The 20,902-nt window shown below is 42.0% G+C and overlaps 1 protein-coding gene across 2 annotated transcripts in view; it reads left to right on the plus strand.

Moving 5' to 3' along the window:
* The window catches only part of LOC145411516 (uncharacterized), a 65,882-nt gene that overhangs the window by 20,233 nt on the left and 24,747 nt on the right, over positions 1-20,902 (plus strand). For both annotated transcript variants that reach the window (XM_080281525.1, XM_080281526.1), the window contains one exon: positions 18,095-18,269. In XM_080281525.1, coding sequence (XP_080137651.1) covers positions 18,095-18,269 — 175 coding nt within the window. The remainder of the gene's footprint in view (positions 1-18,094; positions 18,270-20,902) is intronic.

Genomic DNA, 20,902 nt, shown 5'->3' on the forward strand with positions numbered 1-20,902 from the left:
CCTAATGATTGTGTATGTTGCAGGCAGTGATAGAATTTCATTAATATCATGTCAGAATGTACTTTTTGCATACTTTCATAGTTTTTTATCTTGTATACAGTACTGTGCAACTTTAGATGCATATTACTAGCAGTCTGTACCACTGTGGTAATATGCTTTGAGATGTAGGTGCGTAGTTAGTCATCAGAATATATTCAAGACAGTATGTCCAGATGGCCATAGGTAAAGGTCTCCATACATTTATGATTTTGTGTATGTGACAGTGTAGGAAGGATAAGAATCTGCACCCCATGCATTTTACATGGGAGAAAAATGTAAGGGTGTAGTGACGCCGCCACTTATTGAGTATTAGGCCATGCTCTGTTTACACTCTGTCTTAAGTAAAGTACAGTGAACTCTCACATTTGGCAAGTAATAGGTGCGAAAAAAAACCTTGCCAAACTGGAATTCGCCAAATCTGAACTGAATAACTAATGGGAAAAAAATAAATTGGTTTTGGGAATGCATGACTGGACTGATTTTCCACCTACAGTACATTATAACATTAGTGGGTGTAAATCATGTGATAAACACACATAACATGATTCAATTTATTTTAGCTAAGAAACAATACAAAACAGAAAAACTCGCATAAGAAGAGAAAATAATGGGCTTCATGTACACGTGGTGTGTGGTGTATGGATGCCTTAGTTGGCGTGATTGTTTACATACAGGGCATTGAGGATTCGTCTGCACCTTTGTTTATATTGGAAAATAGATAATTGATGACAATAAAATTTTATTACATTTCATCATGGGAGAGTCAGTAAATAATAAATTTTAGTAATACTGTATTTTCCTTATGTATTATGATTGTTATTGCTTTTAAACCATATTATTTCATATTGTAAATTTTGCTACATGAGGTGTTTCATACTTGGGCAATTTGTCACAACATTTCACCTACCCTTAGCTGGGAATATGACTTTAAGTCCTTTGTGAAATATTCTTAAGCACTTTTCTCAGCTAAGTGCAGATGACAAGCTAAATATTGAATTAAGAAACATTTTGAGAATCATTGTTAATACGGGTCCTGAAGCCTCTCTCCCTGTAGCGTCTGTTGTCCCTTCCTCCTGTGGATCTTTATCTGAGCCAAATCCTTCAAAATGGAAGTCATCTGGAGTGCTTCCAATGTCTATGGCATCATCAACTAGGTCAGGATCACTGGAGAGGGAAGCTTCAGCTGGTGCAGTATCTTCACTCTGTTGTCGGCCCAAGTAACAAGTGATGAGCACTTGTTGTTGATTTATGTTCTTACTGTATTCCTTTTACCCCTAAAGCGCGGCCGTCGAGAGCCGACCCCCCCCCCCATGTGGCGGGGTTGTATCGCGGTCTGAGTACCTGTAGGAAAATATTTGCCAAAAATCAGAGATTAACCCTAGAACATTATAATTTTTATGGCAGATAGTACTTACATTCAGCTTTCTCCAGAGACAGGTGTTGAGCCTTCATGGACTACCCAAGGACTTGTGGAGACTTGCAAAGTTGGGTAACAAAATCTTCACTTTCACATGTCCAGCAACCAGGTTTCCCCTCTACCACAGCCTCAATCTGTCACAGTACACTTTATACTACAACGTACAGGTAGTTTGGAATCCATATTTGTACAATAAGCACTGAAAATAAGGCTACAATCAATGGAGCGTACGGCCGACATGCAGCTCGGCGGCGGTCTTCCCGTCGCTGAACAAACATTTCCCTTTTCACAGCTAAAAACACGTATACTACATTATTTTCCATCATAGTACTTCCCAAAGGCTCGCATGTCACGATTACGGCCATAAAAATCACTGTCACTGCCAGTATTGTGAAGCGGGAATGAGAAAGACCACCGCGGCGCGCTTTTATTCTGCCTTACGCCAGTCACTTTATTCTCGTTCCTGTCGGCCGCTCGCACTTCATTTTTATCGCTCACTTTCACTCTCGCTGTCAGTTTAGTGCCTTATTCATCACTGTCACTGTCATTACTTATAAAAATAAAATTTTCTACACACCAAACTGTCACTGTCATAACACAGAATAGAAAAATATGCTTTCAACTTCTTACACTGGAGTGACTGTCACTCTCAATCCTTATATCATTACTATGTACAATAATTTACACTGAAATCACTGTCACTGTCAGTGCTTTTACAACTACATACACTAATTTACACTCAACAGACTGTCACTGTCAGTACGTACAAGAAAACTAAACACTAGTATCACTGTCACTCTCAGTATTATTTACATATTTCCACCCTTATTTTCAATATCAACTCAGGCTGTGGTAGTCAAAAAAACACGGGTAAGCGCACAGGGGAATCTGACACTCTTTGCATTGCAAGGAGGTGCGTCTAAAACTTCGTTCCTGCTGGATGGTGTGGCTGCAAACGTAGCACCTCCTCAGTGCTTTCCCCCTCTTGGCAGTGCTAGGCAGTGGCTCCAGGCGGTGTCGCTGAAGGTAGTCCTGGCACTGTAGGCGGTCTGGACGTGTCTGTGAGTGGCGCCTGGGACCTGATGGCAGTACCTGCCCAAAACGCTGAAGCAGCTGGTAGACACAAGTCTTTGAAAACCGCCTGAGAGAGTAAGTAGCTGGCTTCCTGTTCTTGATCTTATACAGGATGAAGGCATTCAGCATACACATATCAAGCAAATGCAAGAACACCTTCCTGTACCAGCGCCGGTTCCTCCTTAGGCAGTCAATCTCTCCGATCATCATATCGGACTTGTCCACCAGCCGCATATTGACGTTGTAGTCAATTACAGCATCAGGCTTCATCACAGGCTCGCCAGTCCTTCTGTCGACCTTCCCTGTGGCTTGGATTTCCCTCTTGTGTACTGTGGTGAGCATATTGACGATCCTCTTGTCGTGCCACCGTATCGCCAGCATCTTGTCTGATTTCTTCAGGTGCACGTCTCCCCGCTTTGATCTTTCAGCCTCGGGGAAGGCAGGGTAGTGTGCCCTATTGCTCCTGACAGTGCCACAGGAGCCGCTCTGAAAGGTACTTGGCGAGTTTCGGTGCTGTATAATAATTGTCAGTATACAGGACATGATTCCCGCCGAAGTAGTTTTCCAGAAGCACTTTCACCACAGAGCCAGAGAATCCAAGGGGGTCGGTCTTGTCCAAGTCCACATTGCTGGCGGTGTAGATGACGAAGTCGAGGATGAACCCCGTCTTGCAGTCGCACAGCACGAAAAACTTTATTCCAAAGCGGTGGCGTTTGCTAGGAATATACTGCACGAACCGAAGACGGCCCCTGAACAAAACCAAGGACTCGTCGATCACTACTTTCTTGAAGGGCCGAAGGAACGTCATAAACTTGTCCTTGATCAAGTTCAGGATTTCCCTCACTTTCCATAGGTGGTCAGTCTGGGAAGCCTTATCGTTGTTTGCGAAGTGCAGGTACGTCATGAGTTGCCTGAAACGATCTCGAGTCATGTACTCGTTGAAGATGGGTGTGGGGCACAGGTCGTCAGCACTCCAGTACTCCTCGAGCTTGTGCTTCCAGTTATGTGGCATGAGAAGCATCAAGCCGACGAATACAAATAGTTCCCGGATCGTCACAGGAACCCATGCTGCCATCCGCGACGTGGATGGCGTTGCACCTTCACCTTCATGAACTGCAGCACATTGTCCTTCGTACCTGTTGGTCTCGGTACAAATATGCTGCATGACTTCGTCATCCAGGAAGGCCAACAGGTAGTCCAAACATTCACCACCCTCGGGGACAGGGAAGTCAGCCTGGATCCCACACCCAGTTGAATCAAAGGGCAGATACTCTGGCACAAAATCAGCCCTCAGACCACACGAAGGCGTCCAGAGTGCCCTGCCTAGGCTGGGAGTGGGTGGGTGCGTCGGAGGGTGAGGCAGGCCGTGAGGCAGTGGGTGAGGCAGGCCGTGTGGCGGTGGGTGAGGTAGGTCGGGAATGTGCGGTTGTGGTGGTGGTGGGGAGAGTGGGAGGAGGTTCAAGTTCACTCACGGTAGGGTGGGTGGTGAGTTGCCTAGTGCGATTAACCTTACCACTAATTTTAGCACTAGTAGACACTTTCCAACTCGTGCCAGCACGAACACAGGGCCTACAGAAACCTCTACGACTACCAGACTGCCTACTTCCCTTTCGAGGTGGTGAAGGAGACTCCGAAGACTCTGGAGAAATCACTGCAGACGATGGTGACGAGATAATCTGGCTGGGGGTGCGAGGTGGTATGGCGGCGGCCTGACCTGAGGTTGGGGACAATGGCTGGCCTGCGGAGAACAATGACTGAGAACCGGGGTCACCACTTCGCTTCCTCTTGGCCCCCTTGCCATATGCCACTCCCTTCTGCTGTGGAGCCTTGCCTGACGAGGTACTAGGCACAGCAATGACCTCTTCCTGCACCTCAGACTCAGCACTCGACGATAAAGTGTCTGATTCTGCACTGCTTGACCACACACCAACATCACTACCGTAGTCCATAGAGGCTTTCAGTAGTTCTAGGCCTATAGCCGACTCACTCAGGCCCTTTGCACTCCCTAGTAAGGGTTTAGAAGGGGTAGGGGTCACAAAGCCCTTTTGCGGAGGGCTGGAAGGCACTGACGCGGAAGAGCTAGAATTCACTATAATGTCTCCTTGAAATCCTGCGGTAAACTGATGCTAAACAGGAGAAAACCGCGCAAAAAAAAAAGTAGTGTGACAACTGGGGAAACAAGCGTTTCCAATTAGCATAAACTGCTTGTGAGAGGAAAGCGCAGATTGACATTTCTGAGCAGTCAGCGCGCTGCCATATATCACAGCCAGGGTGGCCGGGCCGCGGTGGGGAGGTGGGTAAAAAAAGCGATACTTGGCAACAACGGAGGTCAGTAGTACAAAGGTCAAGTATGCTAATAGTAGCTAAAGGGTGGTGGTACTGGTAGACAATACCAGCTTGAACCTGCTTGCCCGCGTTTATTCAAAATTAACTCGAATCGCAAATGTGACGGTCTGCCGTTATGTCCTTTTCGGCGAGCGTCGCAAACGCGACGACCCGCGTCTTAGGGGTTAAGAAGAAAGTTGATATTTCATTCATTTTCTGTACCAGCTGAACACAATCACTCCACTGGCAACAACTGTCTCTATTTCTTCTTAGAGTCGGGAACAGTCACTCAATATGTGAGAGTTTCGTCGTTGTCAGTTGCTTGGGAGTCTGCGTGGGTTTATCTTCTTGTTCTTTGTCGAGAAGTCAAGACTCGAATTTCGCATTACAAACAAAATTTTGTTGAAATTAATTCAGATTAATAAAGAAAATTGTTGAAATCAATTGGCATGAAATTATAGATTACAGTTACAGTATACAGTATTTTTATTATAATCAAGTCGCCAAATGTGAGATTTCTGTCACCAAATTAGAGTGTTGTGTACAATCCCATCTCATCACCAAATAAAAACTCGCCAAATGTGAGAGTTCACTGTACTGGGAATCTGTAACAGGTGACAGTATTTTGTATTATATGAATTGCATGCAACCTGTATATAGAAAATCTTCTGAAACTGGTATAATGGAATAATGTAAGTGAACATGAAAAAAGGCAAGATATGGAAGTTCTATCTATCTCTCTATTGCCAGACGCCGCAATCCCGTTCGGGGTGGCCACAAACAAATCGCCTCCACGCCGCCCTGTCCCTCGCCATTTCACTGCCCTGCTTCCACCTCACACCTCCCTCTCTCATATACCTCTCCATCTCATCCTCGGCCTCCCCCTCCCTCTCCTCCCCTCCACCTCACTCACATACACACTCATCATCAGTCTTTCACCCTCCATCCTCTCCACATGGCCAAACCACCGTAGTGTATTCCTCCTAATGCTTCCTATCACTTCCACATCCATACCACAACGCTCCTTTATATCCTCATTTGTCAGCCTGTCTCTCCATGTGACTCCACAGGCTTCTCTTAAATAACTCATTTCCACTGCTCTCATTCTTGACTTGTGTCCTTCCAACAACATCCAGGCTTCACTTCCATACGTTAGAGTTGGTATCACAATACTGTCATGTAGTAACTTTTTCACTTCCATGCTCACTTCCCTGTTTCTTATCACTGCTTTCAAGGAACCAGCAACCTTTCTTCCTTGTTGTATCCTTTCAAGCACTTCACCCTCCAAACTGCCATCCTTACTCAACACACTACCTAAGTACTTAAATGTATGATAGTATGATAGTATTGTGATCCCTACCCTGACGTATGGAAGCGAGGCATGGACCTTGCAAGAGGGGAACAAGTCAAGAGTGAGAGCAGTGGAAATGAGTTACTTGAGAGGAGCATGTGGAGTGACGTGGAGGGACAGGTTGACGAATGAAGAAGTGAAGGAACGCTGTGGGGTGGATGTGGATGTGGTTGAGAAGATTAGGAGAAATACACTGAGGTGGTTTGGACATATGAAGAGAATGGAGAATGAAAGACTGACTAAGAGGGTGTATGTAGGTGAGGTGGAGGGAGGGAGAGGGAGAGGTAGACCGAGGATGAGGTGGAGGGATGGAGTTGAGAGGTATATGAGGGAGGGGAGGGTGAGTTGGGGGGAGGGTAGCCAAATGGTGGATGACAGAGCGACTTGGAGGCGTTTTGTCTGCGGCCACCCTTTGCAGGATTAGGGCGTTGGGCTATAGATAGATAGACTCACATTTTCCAGTTCCTCTCCATCCAACCTCACTATACATTCACTGCCTTCACCTCTCAAAGACCATCACTTTACTCTTCCCTATATTCACCTTTAGATTCCGTTTCTTACACACTCTCCCAATCTCATCCACCAAGCCTTGCAGCTCCCCTTCGTCTTCACTCAACAACACAGTATCATCTGCAAACAACAGTACCGGGAGTTTCCAAACACTACCCTCTCTCACCAGGGCCACTCCAACATCCACTACCCTACCTTGTACCTCATTTATTACCCATCCATGTACAGATGGAACATCCATGGAAACATGACACATCCCTTTTTCAACCCAATCTTCAAAGAGAAATATTCACTCAGTTCACCATCCACACGCACTACAGCCTTAGCACCATCATATATACTATATATATATATATACACATACATATACTGTACACTCAGTCCTTGTAAATCGCAGCAATTTGGGTCTGGATCACTGCCGTGATTTACGAATTCCGTGATTTATGAATAATAACTCTTACGTGAAAAATTAATTTGGGTCTGGACTTTGGCCAAGCCGCCCCCACAGCACCCTACCTACACCTGTCTAGGCACCATCAAACACAAACATACAAATTTAGGAATATTCAGTGCGTGTAATAAATAGATATATGCCATGTCAAGGGATCTCACCTTAATCCTATGACGAAATTGCTTAAGTGAATGGAGTGGGGTGGTTTTGGGAAGAACTTAGAACCTCTCAGCACTTGTTCTTCCCAAACTCTTTCGCCAGCTTTGAAAACTTCTCTCTCCATTCAACACATCGAATGAGCTCCAAACTTAGACTGTACAACAACTGTGGCAGGTTCTTGACGTCATACTGCTTAGAGTGCTTCATCGGGGGGTCAGGAGGGGACATGGTAGGTAGGAGGCGGGGGAAAGTTGCACAAAAAAGGCAGGTAACGCTCGTACTCCACGGCGACGGTTTGTAGTGTGCGGACTGGCGGGACAAGAACAACAACAACATGGCGGCATTAGTATGTACATATCCCACCAGGGACGCGCGGTGATTGGTTGTTGGGTCGCGATTTTCAGTTTGAATGCCGCGGTTTACGGTTCTCCTCAGAAAAGTCCGCGATTTTCGTGACTTAATAGTGATTTAAGGTTGCCAGCAGTCTGACGGCCACCTAGCCATATTTACGAATCCGTGATTTATGAACACACGATTTACGAGGATTGAGTGTGTGTGTGTGTGTGTGTGTGTGTGTATATATATATATATATATATATATATATATATATATATATATATGTATATTTATATGTATGTATATCTATCTGTCTATCTATCTATCTATCTGTCTGTATATATGTATATCTATCTATCTATATATAGATATATATTAGATGGAGGGATGGGATGGAGAGGTATATGAGAGAGGGGGGTGTGAGTTGGGAGCGGGGCAGTGAAATGGCAGGGGACAGGGTGACATGGAGGCGATTTGTTTGTGGCCACCCCGAATGGGATTGAGGCGTCTGGCAATAGATAGATAGATAGATTATATATATAGATAGATAGATAGATAGATATGTATATATTAGGGTGAGTCAGAAATTTAAAATTCAACAACACATGGCTATTTTGATGCCCTATTGTATGCTTTCACATGAACTAAGTATATATTTAAAAATGAGTCAGTGGTGCTCCAGCAACTATCAGTTTAGTTTTTACAGCACTGACGCTCCAAACATTCATTGATTACCGGTGATTGGCAACTCTACAAATGATAACCCATTGTTTTGCATTTCTGTTACCAATTACATGAACTGGTACTGGTTTTCAGTTTTGAATTTTGTATGAGTTTGCATATTTTACTGGAATCTTGGCTTGTTGCAGCACATGAGAAAGCACGAAAGACTGTTTTCGGCTCGTCACGCAGTCTTCCGGTAAATAAGCTGCCCACTAGCTGTAATGTCATAAAGGCATATTTCTTTTCATTTCGTTTCGTTTCGTTTCGTTTTTAAAGGCTCCAACATGCTTGCATGTGTCGGCCTTGGTCACCTAATGGCGGCTCTTCACGCTGCACGATCCATTGCAGCCTCCCTGTTCAGTCCCTTAACCCTAAGGTCACACTTAATGACCTCGTCCCATGTCTTTCTCGGTCTATCCCTCATAACCCCACCCCCAATATTAACACTTCTCACCTTCCCCACCCAATTATCATCCCCCATCCTCTCCACATGTCCAAACCACCTCAATCTACCTCTCCTCATCACAACACCAATACACTCCAGTCCCATCCTACCTCTCAACTCTTCCATTGTAAACCCAGCCCCTCCAGGCCTTGGACGCAGGGACGCACTGCACATCCACCTAATCATTGTCATTTCTGTACGTCTGAGCCGGCGAATGTCTTCCTCCTTCACTGCCCAGGTCTCACTGCCATACAGCATTACACTCCTAACACATGCTGCAACAAAGACCCCTTAGCACGTAGGGAGAGCCCTCTCAATGTCAGGAGAGGCAAGAGCTCCCTGAACTTCATCCAACCACTTCTCACCCTAGCCACAGAGCTAGCTCCAGCCCCACCTCCAGCACACAACATGTCTCCCAAATAACAAAACTCTTCCACACACTCAAGAGATTCACCTGCAAGTTCAATCCTTTCACGTCTGACGATCTCCACCTCCTCACCCCGGCACGCTGTACACATAAAATCAGCATTATCTCGCAGTCTGCCTCTGATACCACTACATCTCTTATGCACCCATTTATCACACACACCGCACAAGATGGAATTACTTCCCACGCCCTTGTGGCAAACTGCACATGGCCACTCTCCCTCCTCTTTGACAGTACCGCCACCAACCCTAGATATCATCACTTTTGTTTTATCTGCATTTACCCTTAAACCCTTTTGCCCCATACCATCTCTCCACTTCCTAAGCCTTTCCTCCGCCTCCCTTTCATTCTCTGCAATCAACACCAAATCATCAGCATACAACAACTCCCACAGGAGTCCGTTTCTAAAGTCACGTGAAAGGGCTTCAAGTACCATGATAAACAACATGGGACTCAAGACTGACCCCTGATGCACACCAACATTCACGGAAAACTCATCACTCAAATCTCCATTCACTCTCACCTGGGTGTGAGCATATTTGGAACATAAATCCACAAATCCATCATTGAGCACCCAAGCCTTTGCGGAAACTGTCACACTTGAAGTAGCAGGAATTTACGAGAAAGCTTCCATCACAACTATTACACCAGTGTTGTTATTCGTGTGAAATGCCTGATAGCAAAGGCACAGGAGCTTAGGAAATATCCAGTGAGCAAAAGGACTTCCAACACCTACATAAACTCGCCAGCTTTGACACCTTATTTGACATTAGTCATAAATGTTTCAAAAACCTCAATGCACGTGAGAAGTCTGAGTGTCAATGCGCTAGAGCAGATAAGATATCGCCACAGGAGTGGCCTTTCTGGGTTGACCAAAATAGTTTCAGAAAAATGTATATTGATGGAATAGACCGGAAGAAGACAGCACAAATTAAGTGTGCAGCAAATAAAGTGATGAAAAGGAAGCTTTATGAAGAGTCCACTAGAGATACTAAGGAAAATAATGAAGATATAATGACAGCATGTATTGACGAAAGTGATGCCTGTGATGAACAATGTGATCAATACATTGATGATGATACAGCATAAGTAAATGGAAGCAAACAGTCAGAACAGTGTCAGAACAAATTAGTCTATCCTGAGCTGAGTCGTGTAGCTGATTGATGTCAAGTAGGCAATTGAGACATCTGCTCCATTGTGAACGCAGCACTGAAAAATATGATTATTCTTTGTGAAGAAAATAAAATTGATCCCAGTAAACTCTGCCGTCAGAGAAAATACTGGAGAGATGTCACATTGAAACAGCATAAAAATGACTTGAAGGAGATCGTTTGCGTCGGTTTCGATGGAAAAACGATCGGACACTCAAGAAAACCCCAGATGGTCAGAGAATCGTGGAGGAAGATTACTACTCAGTAGTTGCTTTCCCTGACGCCGTTTACATCGACCACGTTTCTCCTGAAAGTGGAAGAGTAACAGATATTGCCAAGGAAGTAATGTCTGTCATTCAAGAAACAGATTCAGCAGATTCGTTGCAAGCTATCGTCTGTGATGGGACAAATGTTAATACTGGAAGGAGATATGGAGTGATCCATGAGCTCGAAACACAGCTTGGCATACCACTACAGTGGCTTGTTTGTTTGTTGCATCTTGTTGAAATCATTTTCCGAAGGTATTTCGAGGCAGTCGATGGTTTGACAACAGGTCCACGCTTGAATTTGACCCAAAAGATCTTCCATTTGTTGGTTATGAACATGTTGCTGGGAAAACTTGCATTTGACCAGAAGTTGTAAGTGATCTCAGCAAAGATCAGGACTACCTGTACCGTGCATGTTTGGCAGTGCAAATGCCAAGTGGAGATACTAATGAAGGTGTGGGACCATCTGCACAACCAGAACCGCTAAGTCATGCCAGGGGGCTTATGAAAGCTAATCACATACTGCGACTTTGTCAAAGGAGCAACCATCACTAACCCTAAAATGTCTCGTTTCATTCATTGTGAACTACTATGCTCCTGTGTGGTTCAGTGTGAAAGCCAACAGCTCGTGTCAGGATGGAGTCAAAAATTTCTTCTTCATGTTGGAGCTCCTTCAAAAGTTGCCGTTGGAGGATCAGGCGATCACTTGCTCTGTGCTTGCCAATAACAGCTACTTCTGTCATCCAGAGAACATCCTGTTGTTGGCTGTTGTTGATGAAGATGTTGGTGTATGCTCGATGGCGATCAAGTTGATGAAACAAGCACAGATGAATGAGAATGATGACCAAATCTCAGTTAGAATATTCGAAAAATAGGCACTGAAGATAAACTTCGATGCCAAGAAGTACACTGAGCTGGTAGAGCTTTCTTCTGCCACAGTTCCTCCATTGCTGAAGAACAGACTGGACCATATGGACAAAAGCATACCCATCGGACTGGACGTGTACCCTTGCCATTCCCAAGGAGTGGAATGCTGCATCAAGGACGTAACATCCACCACAAGTAAAGTATTTGGGCATGAATCACATCATGGTATACTCGTCCAATGTAAGCGATCTCGCAGCTTGTTCCTGAAGCGTGAAAGTATACAAGACTTTTGATGTGATCAACTGTTCATGCCATTTCTGCTGTTCTTTTTCATGAAATCATGCCTTTCATATGATCTGAATACAATTATTTCAACTGTTACATATATTTTTAAAAAGGAAATTTAACAAATTGCATTATAGTTCATCCAAAATAATAACATGTTTCCAAGTTTTTGAGAAATAAATCTATTTTTAGATCCAAGTTGCTAGAATGGGCACATATATCGAAACTTTTTTTCTGTAGTGTTACTGTCATTGTAAAGGAGCACTATTCTGAGTATGTTTCAACCTGGTAACCCTTAGGTGGTTCCTTTTTGACCCACCCTAATATATATACTGTATATATACACAATATATATATATATATATATGGATGTATATACATCCATCATCCAATCCTGTGTTGCCCCATAAGGAGTGTAGGAGCCCGGTGCAGGGCAAGTTGGTTCTGACATTTAAGATGAGGGTGACCAGCCTCACTCATCCCCGAGAGGCATTACGTGAGCAAGAAACCCCAACCATCCCTTGGATATAAACCTTCACTGGCTCAATCCTACTGGAGCACCTTAATTACTCACTAAACGACCAGGTGCCACAATTTTGTAATATGGTTACCACCCAGCATAGTAAACGGATTCCTGGTGTAATATACAGTATATACCAGTATATACACAATATATATATATATACAGTATATATATATATATATATATATATATATATATATATATATATATATATATACTGAATATAGAGATAGACTTGGCAAGGACAGCGCATTTATACTTCATTTTATTTTATTTATTTTTTCCCTTCTGCTAGTCAGTCAATGAAATGGCTGTACCTCGCAGGTATTTTAAAACAGTTTTATGTAGATTGTTTGGTCTGTGAAGTGAAGCGATGAATATGAAGTCTTGAATGATGAATGAATGGATGTTAGGTCCATTTTTATTTGGCACTCAGTTGATAGTTCACCTGCTTTTGTACTGTACTTGTCTTTTTTTCTTTATTCCCCCCACTCCATGTGCTATAAGTGGGAAAAAGACTTTAGATGATGATGGTTATTTGATGCCTTCAGTTTCCTACCTTTGTGTAAAAAGATAATTGATCTGGTTTATATTGTGCAAGAGTATACAAAAATTAGAGAATACCTTTGGCATTATGAGAATTTGGTTTGTAAGATATCATACAGGTAAATAGATACCAAGGCAGTTCAGTTGTTAGGGCTGTACGTACTATAGTGTAAATTTATTTTAAGTCATTATTTCCCCTTTACTTTTTTAACAATTGAAATTACAAAAATACAGTTCTGTTGTACAGAAACTGGTGTCCAGTGGTATGTAGCAAAGATGACATATGAGTATATTGATAGGGCTAACACATAGGTACTGTACTTTCCAAGGGGAATATGGGTGACACTTTACACACAGCAGCTTAGATTAGTGACATCAGTACAATTGTATCTGTGGTAGATGTATGCCTCTAGTCAATAGGCTATCAGTATTCTGTAAGATTGAACACTGCTTCAAATTATTGTTGTCGAGTAACCTCGATCTGTCTGACTGACCAGACCCATCAACTGCAGGCAAGCAGTTACCCCTGCAGGGCTGTCCTGTGCAGTGAACCAATGTTCCCTTGTGGCAGACTGCGCCTTGCCACAATGAAATGAATAAGCTATTGATGTTCTGTTAAACTGAATACTGCTCTGATGGATTGTGTAAAAGAGTTTGATCAGCCACAAAGTAACCTGGTTGCAGTTGTGTCATGGCCTTCCTGTGTTGGGAAATTTCCAGGAGGCAACAAGCCATTGAAAGTGATGATAATGGAAGTGTTTTAAACATGGATGGCAGGATAGGAATATATAATCCTGAATAAAATTACTCCAGCATGACAGTGTATTGGCACTAACTTGAATTATGGGAATTAGTCAGTGCAGTTGGAACAGAGAAGTCAACAATTTGGGTAGTGGAGGTCACTTTTGAGGAGTGCATTTGAATTTACTGAGAGATAGATTGACAAGTGAACAAACACTTTATACACAATAGGTAAAGATGTTGGACAGATTACAACTATGTATGGAAACGTTACTTAAAACAAAAGACAATTCATTTTGCCCGACTTACACCCTCAGCAGGTATGAACAGAAATGTGTGTGTGTGTGTGTGTGTGTGTGTGTGTGTGTGTGTGTGTGTGTGTGTGTGTGCATGCGCACTTGCCTGTGTCTGTGTGCATGTGTGTGTGGGTTTAAGGGGGGATGAAGAAGAGAACTAGGGAGGGGGAAGGGAGGCTGTCATAAAGAAGAGTTTACAGAAATGATCATCTGAAGAATTCATTGTCAGCAAAAGGTTAACTAGTTCAATGTGATAACAGAATTTTCATTTTAATTAGATCACCACCAAACGAGTTTATTTAGCTTAATAGAGATTACTTGTAATGGGATCAGTGAATGGTATACAGCCTCATTCCTCTCAGCTTTGAAAGGCCTCCCAAAACGTGTTAAAACTGTCTGGATGTAGCAAGAATAAATCAGAAATTGTAATCTTGCAGAAGAGGTTAACAGAGGTGTCTGGTAGTGGGGGAATAAGGTGAGGAAGACAGAACAAGGTAGAAGCATAAAATGGATTAGTGCTTAAAGGGAGGAGATATACATTTTGAGGAGGAAGTAGTAACATTCTGACTCATGTGATTCACTTTCAGATATATAAAACCTGATGTTACTCTGAATAAAATACAGTACTGTTGTCGAATTATTCCAACCACAAGAGGGTTAAAGATACCAGTATTACTTAAGCTGCTATGACTGTCAGTGTAATAAAAGTGTCTGGTGTTGGCTAATATAAACCACCTGAGAAGGCAAAACCATGAGTTGTGACCTGTAGGTTGAAGCATTTACAGTATATTGCAACCACCTTGGTGTAGCTCTGGTGTCAGCCCTGTTAGGACTCAAAAGAGCTGCTTAACCCTTTGACTACTAGGATATCTCTCATCTGAACAAAATTGAGTGGTATTGGCCTAAGCAAAATTCCTGGTTATACCAGTAGCAACAGAGAGTTTATTGAGGATAAATTTTGACAACTTTGACTTTTAGGAATGCTCTCAATTGAACAGAATCTGTGTTTGCCTGAAGAAATTACCAAAGTGTTGCAATTACAGCAAAAGAGGGAATAAAGTGATATATTGAGGAGGCCAGAGGGGTACCAAGGGATAATGACTGTGCTAATGAACTTGGCCAGGAGTAAGCTCAGGATTAACAAGGAAAGTACTGGTACATTGTGTAGATGCCATGAGCAAGATGCCATTCATTTGCAGACTGTATTTTATGTAATGAGGATAGATGTGCTAGATTAACTTATAATTCCCTTGAACTGAGAAAAGAAATCATATTTTCTTTACCAGTATCTTGGCAGAAATCTCATGTATGCATTGTCAGATACAAATTGAAATTCCTGCTCTGCATTACTGAGTTAAACCTGTGGTGACTTATTTTTCTCCAGGTGCTGTTTAAGCATTGTTCTTGCATAGCCAACTACAGCAGTAGAAATTAGTCAGAACCACACAAAGGATTTAGTGGAATTTAATGCTGTGATCTGAATGTTGTAAGAGTTTCCTGCTTTGTTGTACCAGAAAAATTTCATAGTAAAAACATTATCCATTACAGACAATGTGTGTGGTATCCCTCAGGGTTATGAATAGCTCCATCAGTTTTCTAGCCTTAGCAATGCAAGCTTAGGTTGGCATGCTGATTGTTATTGTTTTTCAGTGTTCTTCCCCCCTCCCCCCCCTTTTTAAAGTTATGGGTCGTGACCAGGGCTTGATCTAAACTCAAGGGTCCCTAAGTTAATCTTCACGCTTGCTACCAGTCAGCTCTTCTTCCTGAAGGTCCTTTAATGTTCAGGCAAGTGCAATAGTTACTTTACATGCCTTGGCCTTCAAACTAATGATATGAGACCTCAGTCTGCTAGAGTCTGTGATAGTGGCTGTTATTTCTCATTCAAGTTTGATAGTCTTGAAGGATTGCAAAAGAGCTATTGATCTTGACTGCACCATCTTATTGCCTGATCTGTCCCTGTTAAAGACTCCAGATTAATGACCATGATTGTGTTGCCAGGTTAAGAGGAACATGAAGGTAAGATAACCCTTAGTTTCTCCTTTTTCCTCTTTGTAATGTTAAGATTTTTTACTTTTATGGATACCCAAAGAATTTTTGTACAATAGGGTATATTTAGAGTGCAAAAAATTTTAGTATATATATTTTGACAAATTCCCTAACCTGTTTTACGCTGAGACCTGAAATGGTCATGATGATTTTTCTCTAGTTGAAGCCCTGGTCTTGACAGATATATGTGTGTGTATGAGAGATAGAGGGAAAGAGAGAGAGAAAGGTGTTTGCTATCTGTGTTAGAATGAATCCTTTGGGATGTTTAGGATCTATTTTAATGCCATATCTTGCCTCTGCTTAGTTGGCATCTCTCTTTTGTCTTTGTTTTTTTATACTTTATTTTTATTTTTGGCAGCATTCATATTGTTTTTACAGTACATTTCCATCTTATATATACCGTAAGCATAAGACAGCATTCCTTTACATTTGCATCCTTTTGTCCTTTAGTTTCTGGATTGTTACCATATATGAATCTGGTTACCTTAGTCTTCTGTTCACTGTGTAGACAGCTTGTTAATTCTGTGTCGCTTGTGTGTTTAGGTGGATATTACTGTAGAATTGGTATCTGTTCCCCAATGTCCCTCTTTCTGCTGTGTATGTTGATGTCCTTCCCTCCTCATTTATCGAACTCATTACTTCAGTTTTATTTATGTGAGGCTGCCAGCAGATTTACATATGTAAAGGTTGATGGTCATATGTACTGATTTGTGGGTGAAGATGTTAAGATAATGATGCTTAAGTTCTTGGATACTGTGATGTGTTCTTGGGCTTGTTTTGTGTTAATGGAAGAATAGAATACAATAAAACCTCGATATAACAGACTTCAGTGGAACAGAATTTCTTTTATCAGAATTGAGGAGCTACTCATATATTGGAAAAAGTCTGATAAAGCCCAAACTGCCTGACCACTTCAGCTATGTTTACCACAATAAGATAAATAAAAGACATGTTTATCTGTGTTCAGTACAGTATACAGTAATTATTTATATTATACCATTTGATTATTGTTATGAATGTATAATAGAGAACAGTACTGCAGTGGTAGTGAAAACAGTTTAAAAATCATTGGTGCAATTCAAACTAATGTCTGATATATCGGAAAAAGTCCAGGTTACCAGGGGGAAGTCCAGATGCCGCTTTTAACAGAATTTCGCCTCTTTGGAATAGCATGGGCCCCAATTAGTCCGTTATAGTGAGGTTTTACTGTAATATAAAAATAATGTTTTCTTCTCTGCTACATATTGTTTTTTGTTTGTAAAACTGTTAACAGTACTGCTCTTCTGTGGGAAGGGTCATTTATCTCAAATGGCATACATTGTCCTTTGCAATCTTTGCAAGTGCTGTGCAGTACAGTTAATAAAATTGCCAGAGTCTTACATGTAGTACTTACATTGCAGATTATGCATACCGATATGTTAAAAAGGTGCATTTTCAAGCACACTGTTAGCAAGTTACTCTGCATTGTTGTCACAACCACACTACATGGAAGAAACTTGGGCCTCTTTAAGCCTTAACCCATATATTTCAAAGAAAAGGCAGTTCATCTGTATACCATACCATGATCCATAGACTACTTACACCCCTTTTTTTTTTTTTTTTTTTTTTTTTTTTTCACCAAAAATTTATTTTGCATATTCAGTCAGTGCTTACAGTGTGGTATGTATAAAATCAAGCATAGTATTTTACCTTCCTTATACATAATTCTCAACATACATATTCTGAAAAAAATAATTTTTGATATAATAAATAAGTTTTTTTTATGTGTCCGACTCTTGACATAGGCTTCACAGCCTGCTATCAAGGCCCAGCAGTCCTCCTACATATCATACACCTCTACATGATGTTGGCTTAGAATAAATCCTTGATTTTAAGACATACATGTAACATTTTGATTTGTGTATAAAATTGAAAATCCATTGTCCCCTCATTTTAGTTATGAAGCAAACCTACAGCAGTAGAATTTCTTTCTGAGTAATGTAGCTTTTGCATCCCATGTACATTGACAACTTAAAGTTAATTTCATGAATAATTAGCTGAAGTATCGAGTTAAAAAAAAAAAAAAAAAAAAAAAAAAAAAAAAAGTGTTACTAAGCGTTGTACTCCTTCCTGCAGACTGCTGGAGGCTCACAAGCGTCTACAGAAAGTAAACCAGGGTCTGGAGGACAAGCTGCTTCGGCTGGTGGACCGGACTGAAAGTGAGAAATCCAGTCTGGCTGCAGACACTGCCAGCCTCACCACTGCACTCACCACTGCTGCTCAGGCCATCAACAGGCTAAAGCAGGAGAATGTAAGTCTTTTAGGCTGTACTTTAGGTACTGTACACATTTAGCCCATATGAAGTCAAACTTCCTTGATTGCTGGTTTTGTTATTGCATTTTTTCTTGATTGGAATCTTATAAAACTGCATTACTATGCTTTCAGTACTGTAGGTAAAATTGTCTTGATCACACACAGGCTGTGAGGAAAATTGGGAAAAGTCAGTGGGAGCACCATAAATACAGTACTCCCAATCCTTGCAGTAAAATTGCTAAGAAAAAAAAAATTTATGTCCTTCAAGAACGAAACACCATTTAATAGTTGGTAAGAGGTCTTAAATACAGGTCAACTTCTAAATACAACCAGGTAATGCTCATGGAGAACTGGATAACATTCATGTGTATAGGAATTGTAGTGATCTCATAAGTGAAATTGGCAATCATCTGTCAAAAAATGATGCATTGTAGGTGATTGTAGCTATTGTGTATGTGGAAATGCAATCGTACCGCATATCGAAGAAGGGGTGCTAAAATGTTACGCTCTTATAAATGATCGCTTAGTGGTTGATCATGAAATGAGGGTGGCCTGTAGTCCATTTAGCACCCACAAAAAGAACTAAACTCTTTTATGGTTTTTGTTTTTAGCATAATAAAGATCTCATGCTTGATTAAAGCTCCCAATTAACTGTTATTACAGTATACCGGTCTGGCCAGGGCTTACTGGCATTGCAGTCGGTCACTGAATACTGATTAGTCAGTATGAAGATGCCAAAGCTTCCTTGCCTCACAGTGACCATCCTCCAGTCCCTTTAGTAACCCCAAAACTAATGTGTTGTGTGCACTTCAGTCACCTGTGTTGTGCCTTGATAGATATAAGTGGTGGAGCTATGCTTTGATTCGATGTCAATGAAATTATTTTAAGGCATAGTTACAGTTGAGCAAAATATTGCTTAAATTATGAGAAATGCCATACTTAGAGGGACAGAAGTTGATAATTAGGAATGGTTAATTATGGGAGATGTGTAATCACACGTACAAAATTTGATGGTTAAGAATGTTGGCTGACTAGTTATGAGAAATATGAAAGAAATGAGTCATCAGTTTCTCAGTTCACAAGAGCAAAATTGTTGTAAGCAGCTTTCATGGATTTGGAGAAAGCATATGACAGGGTGGATAGACAAGGATTGTGGAAAGTATTAAGAATATATGGAGTAGATGGGAAGTTGTTGAATGCTGTGAAGAGTATGTATGATGGTGCTAAGGCTGCAGTGCGTGTGGATGGTGAACTAAGTGAATTTTTCTCTTTGAAAGTTGGGTTGAAACAGGGATGTGTCCTGTTTCCATGGATGTTCAATCTGTACATGGATGGGGTAATAAAAGAGGTACAAGGTAGGATAGTGGATGTTGGAGTGGCCCTGGTGAGAGAGGGTAGTGTTTGGAAACTCCCGGTACTGTTGTTTGCAGATGATACTGTGTTGTTGAGTGAAGACGAAGGGGAGCTGCAAGGTTTGGTGGATGAGTTTGGGAGAGTGTGTAAGAAACGGAATCTAAAGGTGAATATAGGGAAGAGTAAAGTGATGGTCTTTGAGAGGTGAAGGCAGTGAATGTATAGTGAGGTTGGATGGTGAGGAACTGGAAAATGTGAGTACGTTTAAGTAATTGGGTAGTTTGTTGAGTAAGGATGGAAGTTTGGAGGGTGAAGTGCTTGAAAGGATACGACAAGGAAGAAAGGTTACTGGTTCCTTGAAAGCAGTGATAAGAAACAGGGAAGTGAGCATGGAAGTGAAAAAGTTACTACATGACAGTATTGTGATATCAGCTCTAACGTATGGAGGTGAAGCATGTACGTTGTTGGAAGGACACAAGTCAAGAGTGAGAGCAGTGGAAATAAGTTATTTAAGAGGAGCCTGTGGAGTCATATGGAGAGACAGGCTGACAAATGAGGATATAAAGGAGCGTTGTGGTGTGGATGTGGATGTAATAGGAAGCGTTAGGAGGAACACACTGAGGTGGTTTGGCCATGTGGAGAGGATGGAGGATGAGAGACTGATGAGGAGAATGTATGTGAGTGAGGTGGAGGGGGGGAGAGGGAGGGGGAGGCCGAGGATGAGATGGAGGGATGGGGTGGAGAGGTATGTGAGAGAGGGGGGTGTGAGTTGGGAGCAGGGCAGTGAAATGGTAGGGGACAGAGGAACATGGAGGCTATTTGTTTGTGGCCACCCCATACAGGATTGAGGCATTTGGCAATAGATAGATAGACAACTAATCCATTCCCTCCAGTTTGTCCATCCATCATCCAATCATACGTTGCCCCATGAGGAGCGTAGGAGTCCGGGGCTAGGAAAATTGGTCCTGACATTTAAGATGAGAGTGACCAGCCTCACTCATCCGTGAGTGGCAATATATGAGCAGTACACCCCAACCACCCCTTGGATATTAACCTTCACCGGCTCAATCTGATTGGAGTGCCGTCATTACCCACTAAACCACCAGGTGCCAAAATTTGGTTATATGATTACCACCCATTGCAGTAAATGGTTTCCTGGTGTATAGGAAACCATTTGGCTTCCTGTACACCAGGAAATCATTTACTACACTGGGTGGTAACCATATAACCAAATTTTGGCGCCTTGTGGTTTAATGGGTAATTACGGTGGTTTAAGGG

Source organism: Coenobita brevimanus, chromosome 90 (genome assembly GCF_032717465.1).
Source record: "Coenobita brevimanus isolate Jiangsu-jjx chromosome 90, ASM3271746v2, whole genome shotgun sequence".
NCBI classification, from domain to species: Eukaryota; Metazoa; Arthropoda; class Malacostraca; order Decapoda; family Coenobitidae; genus Coenobita; species Coenobita brevimanus.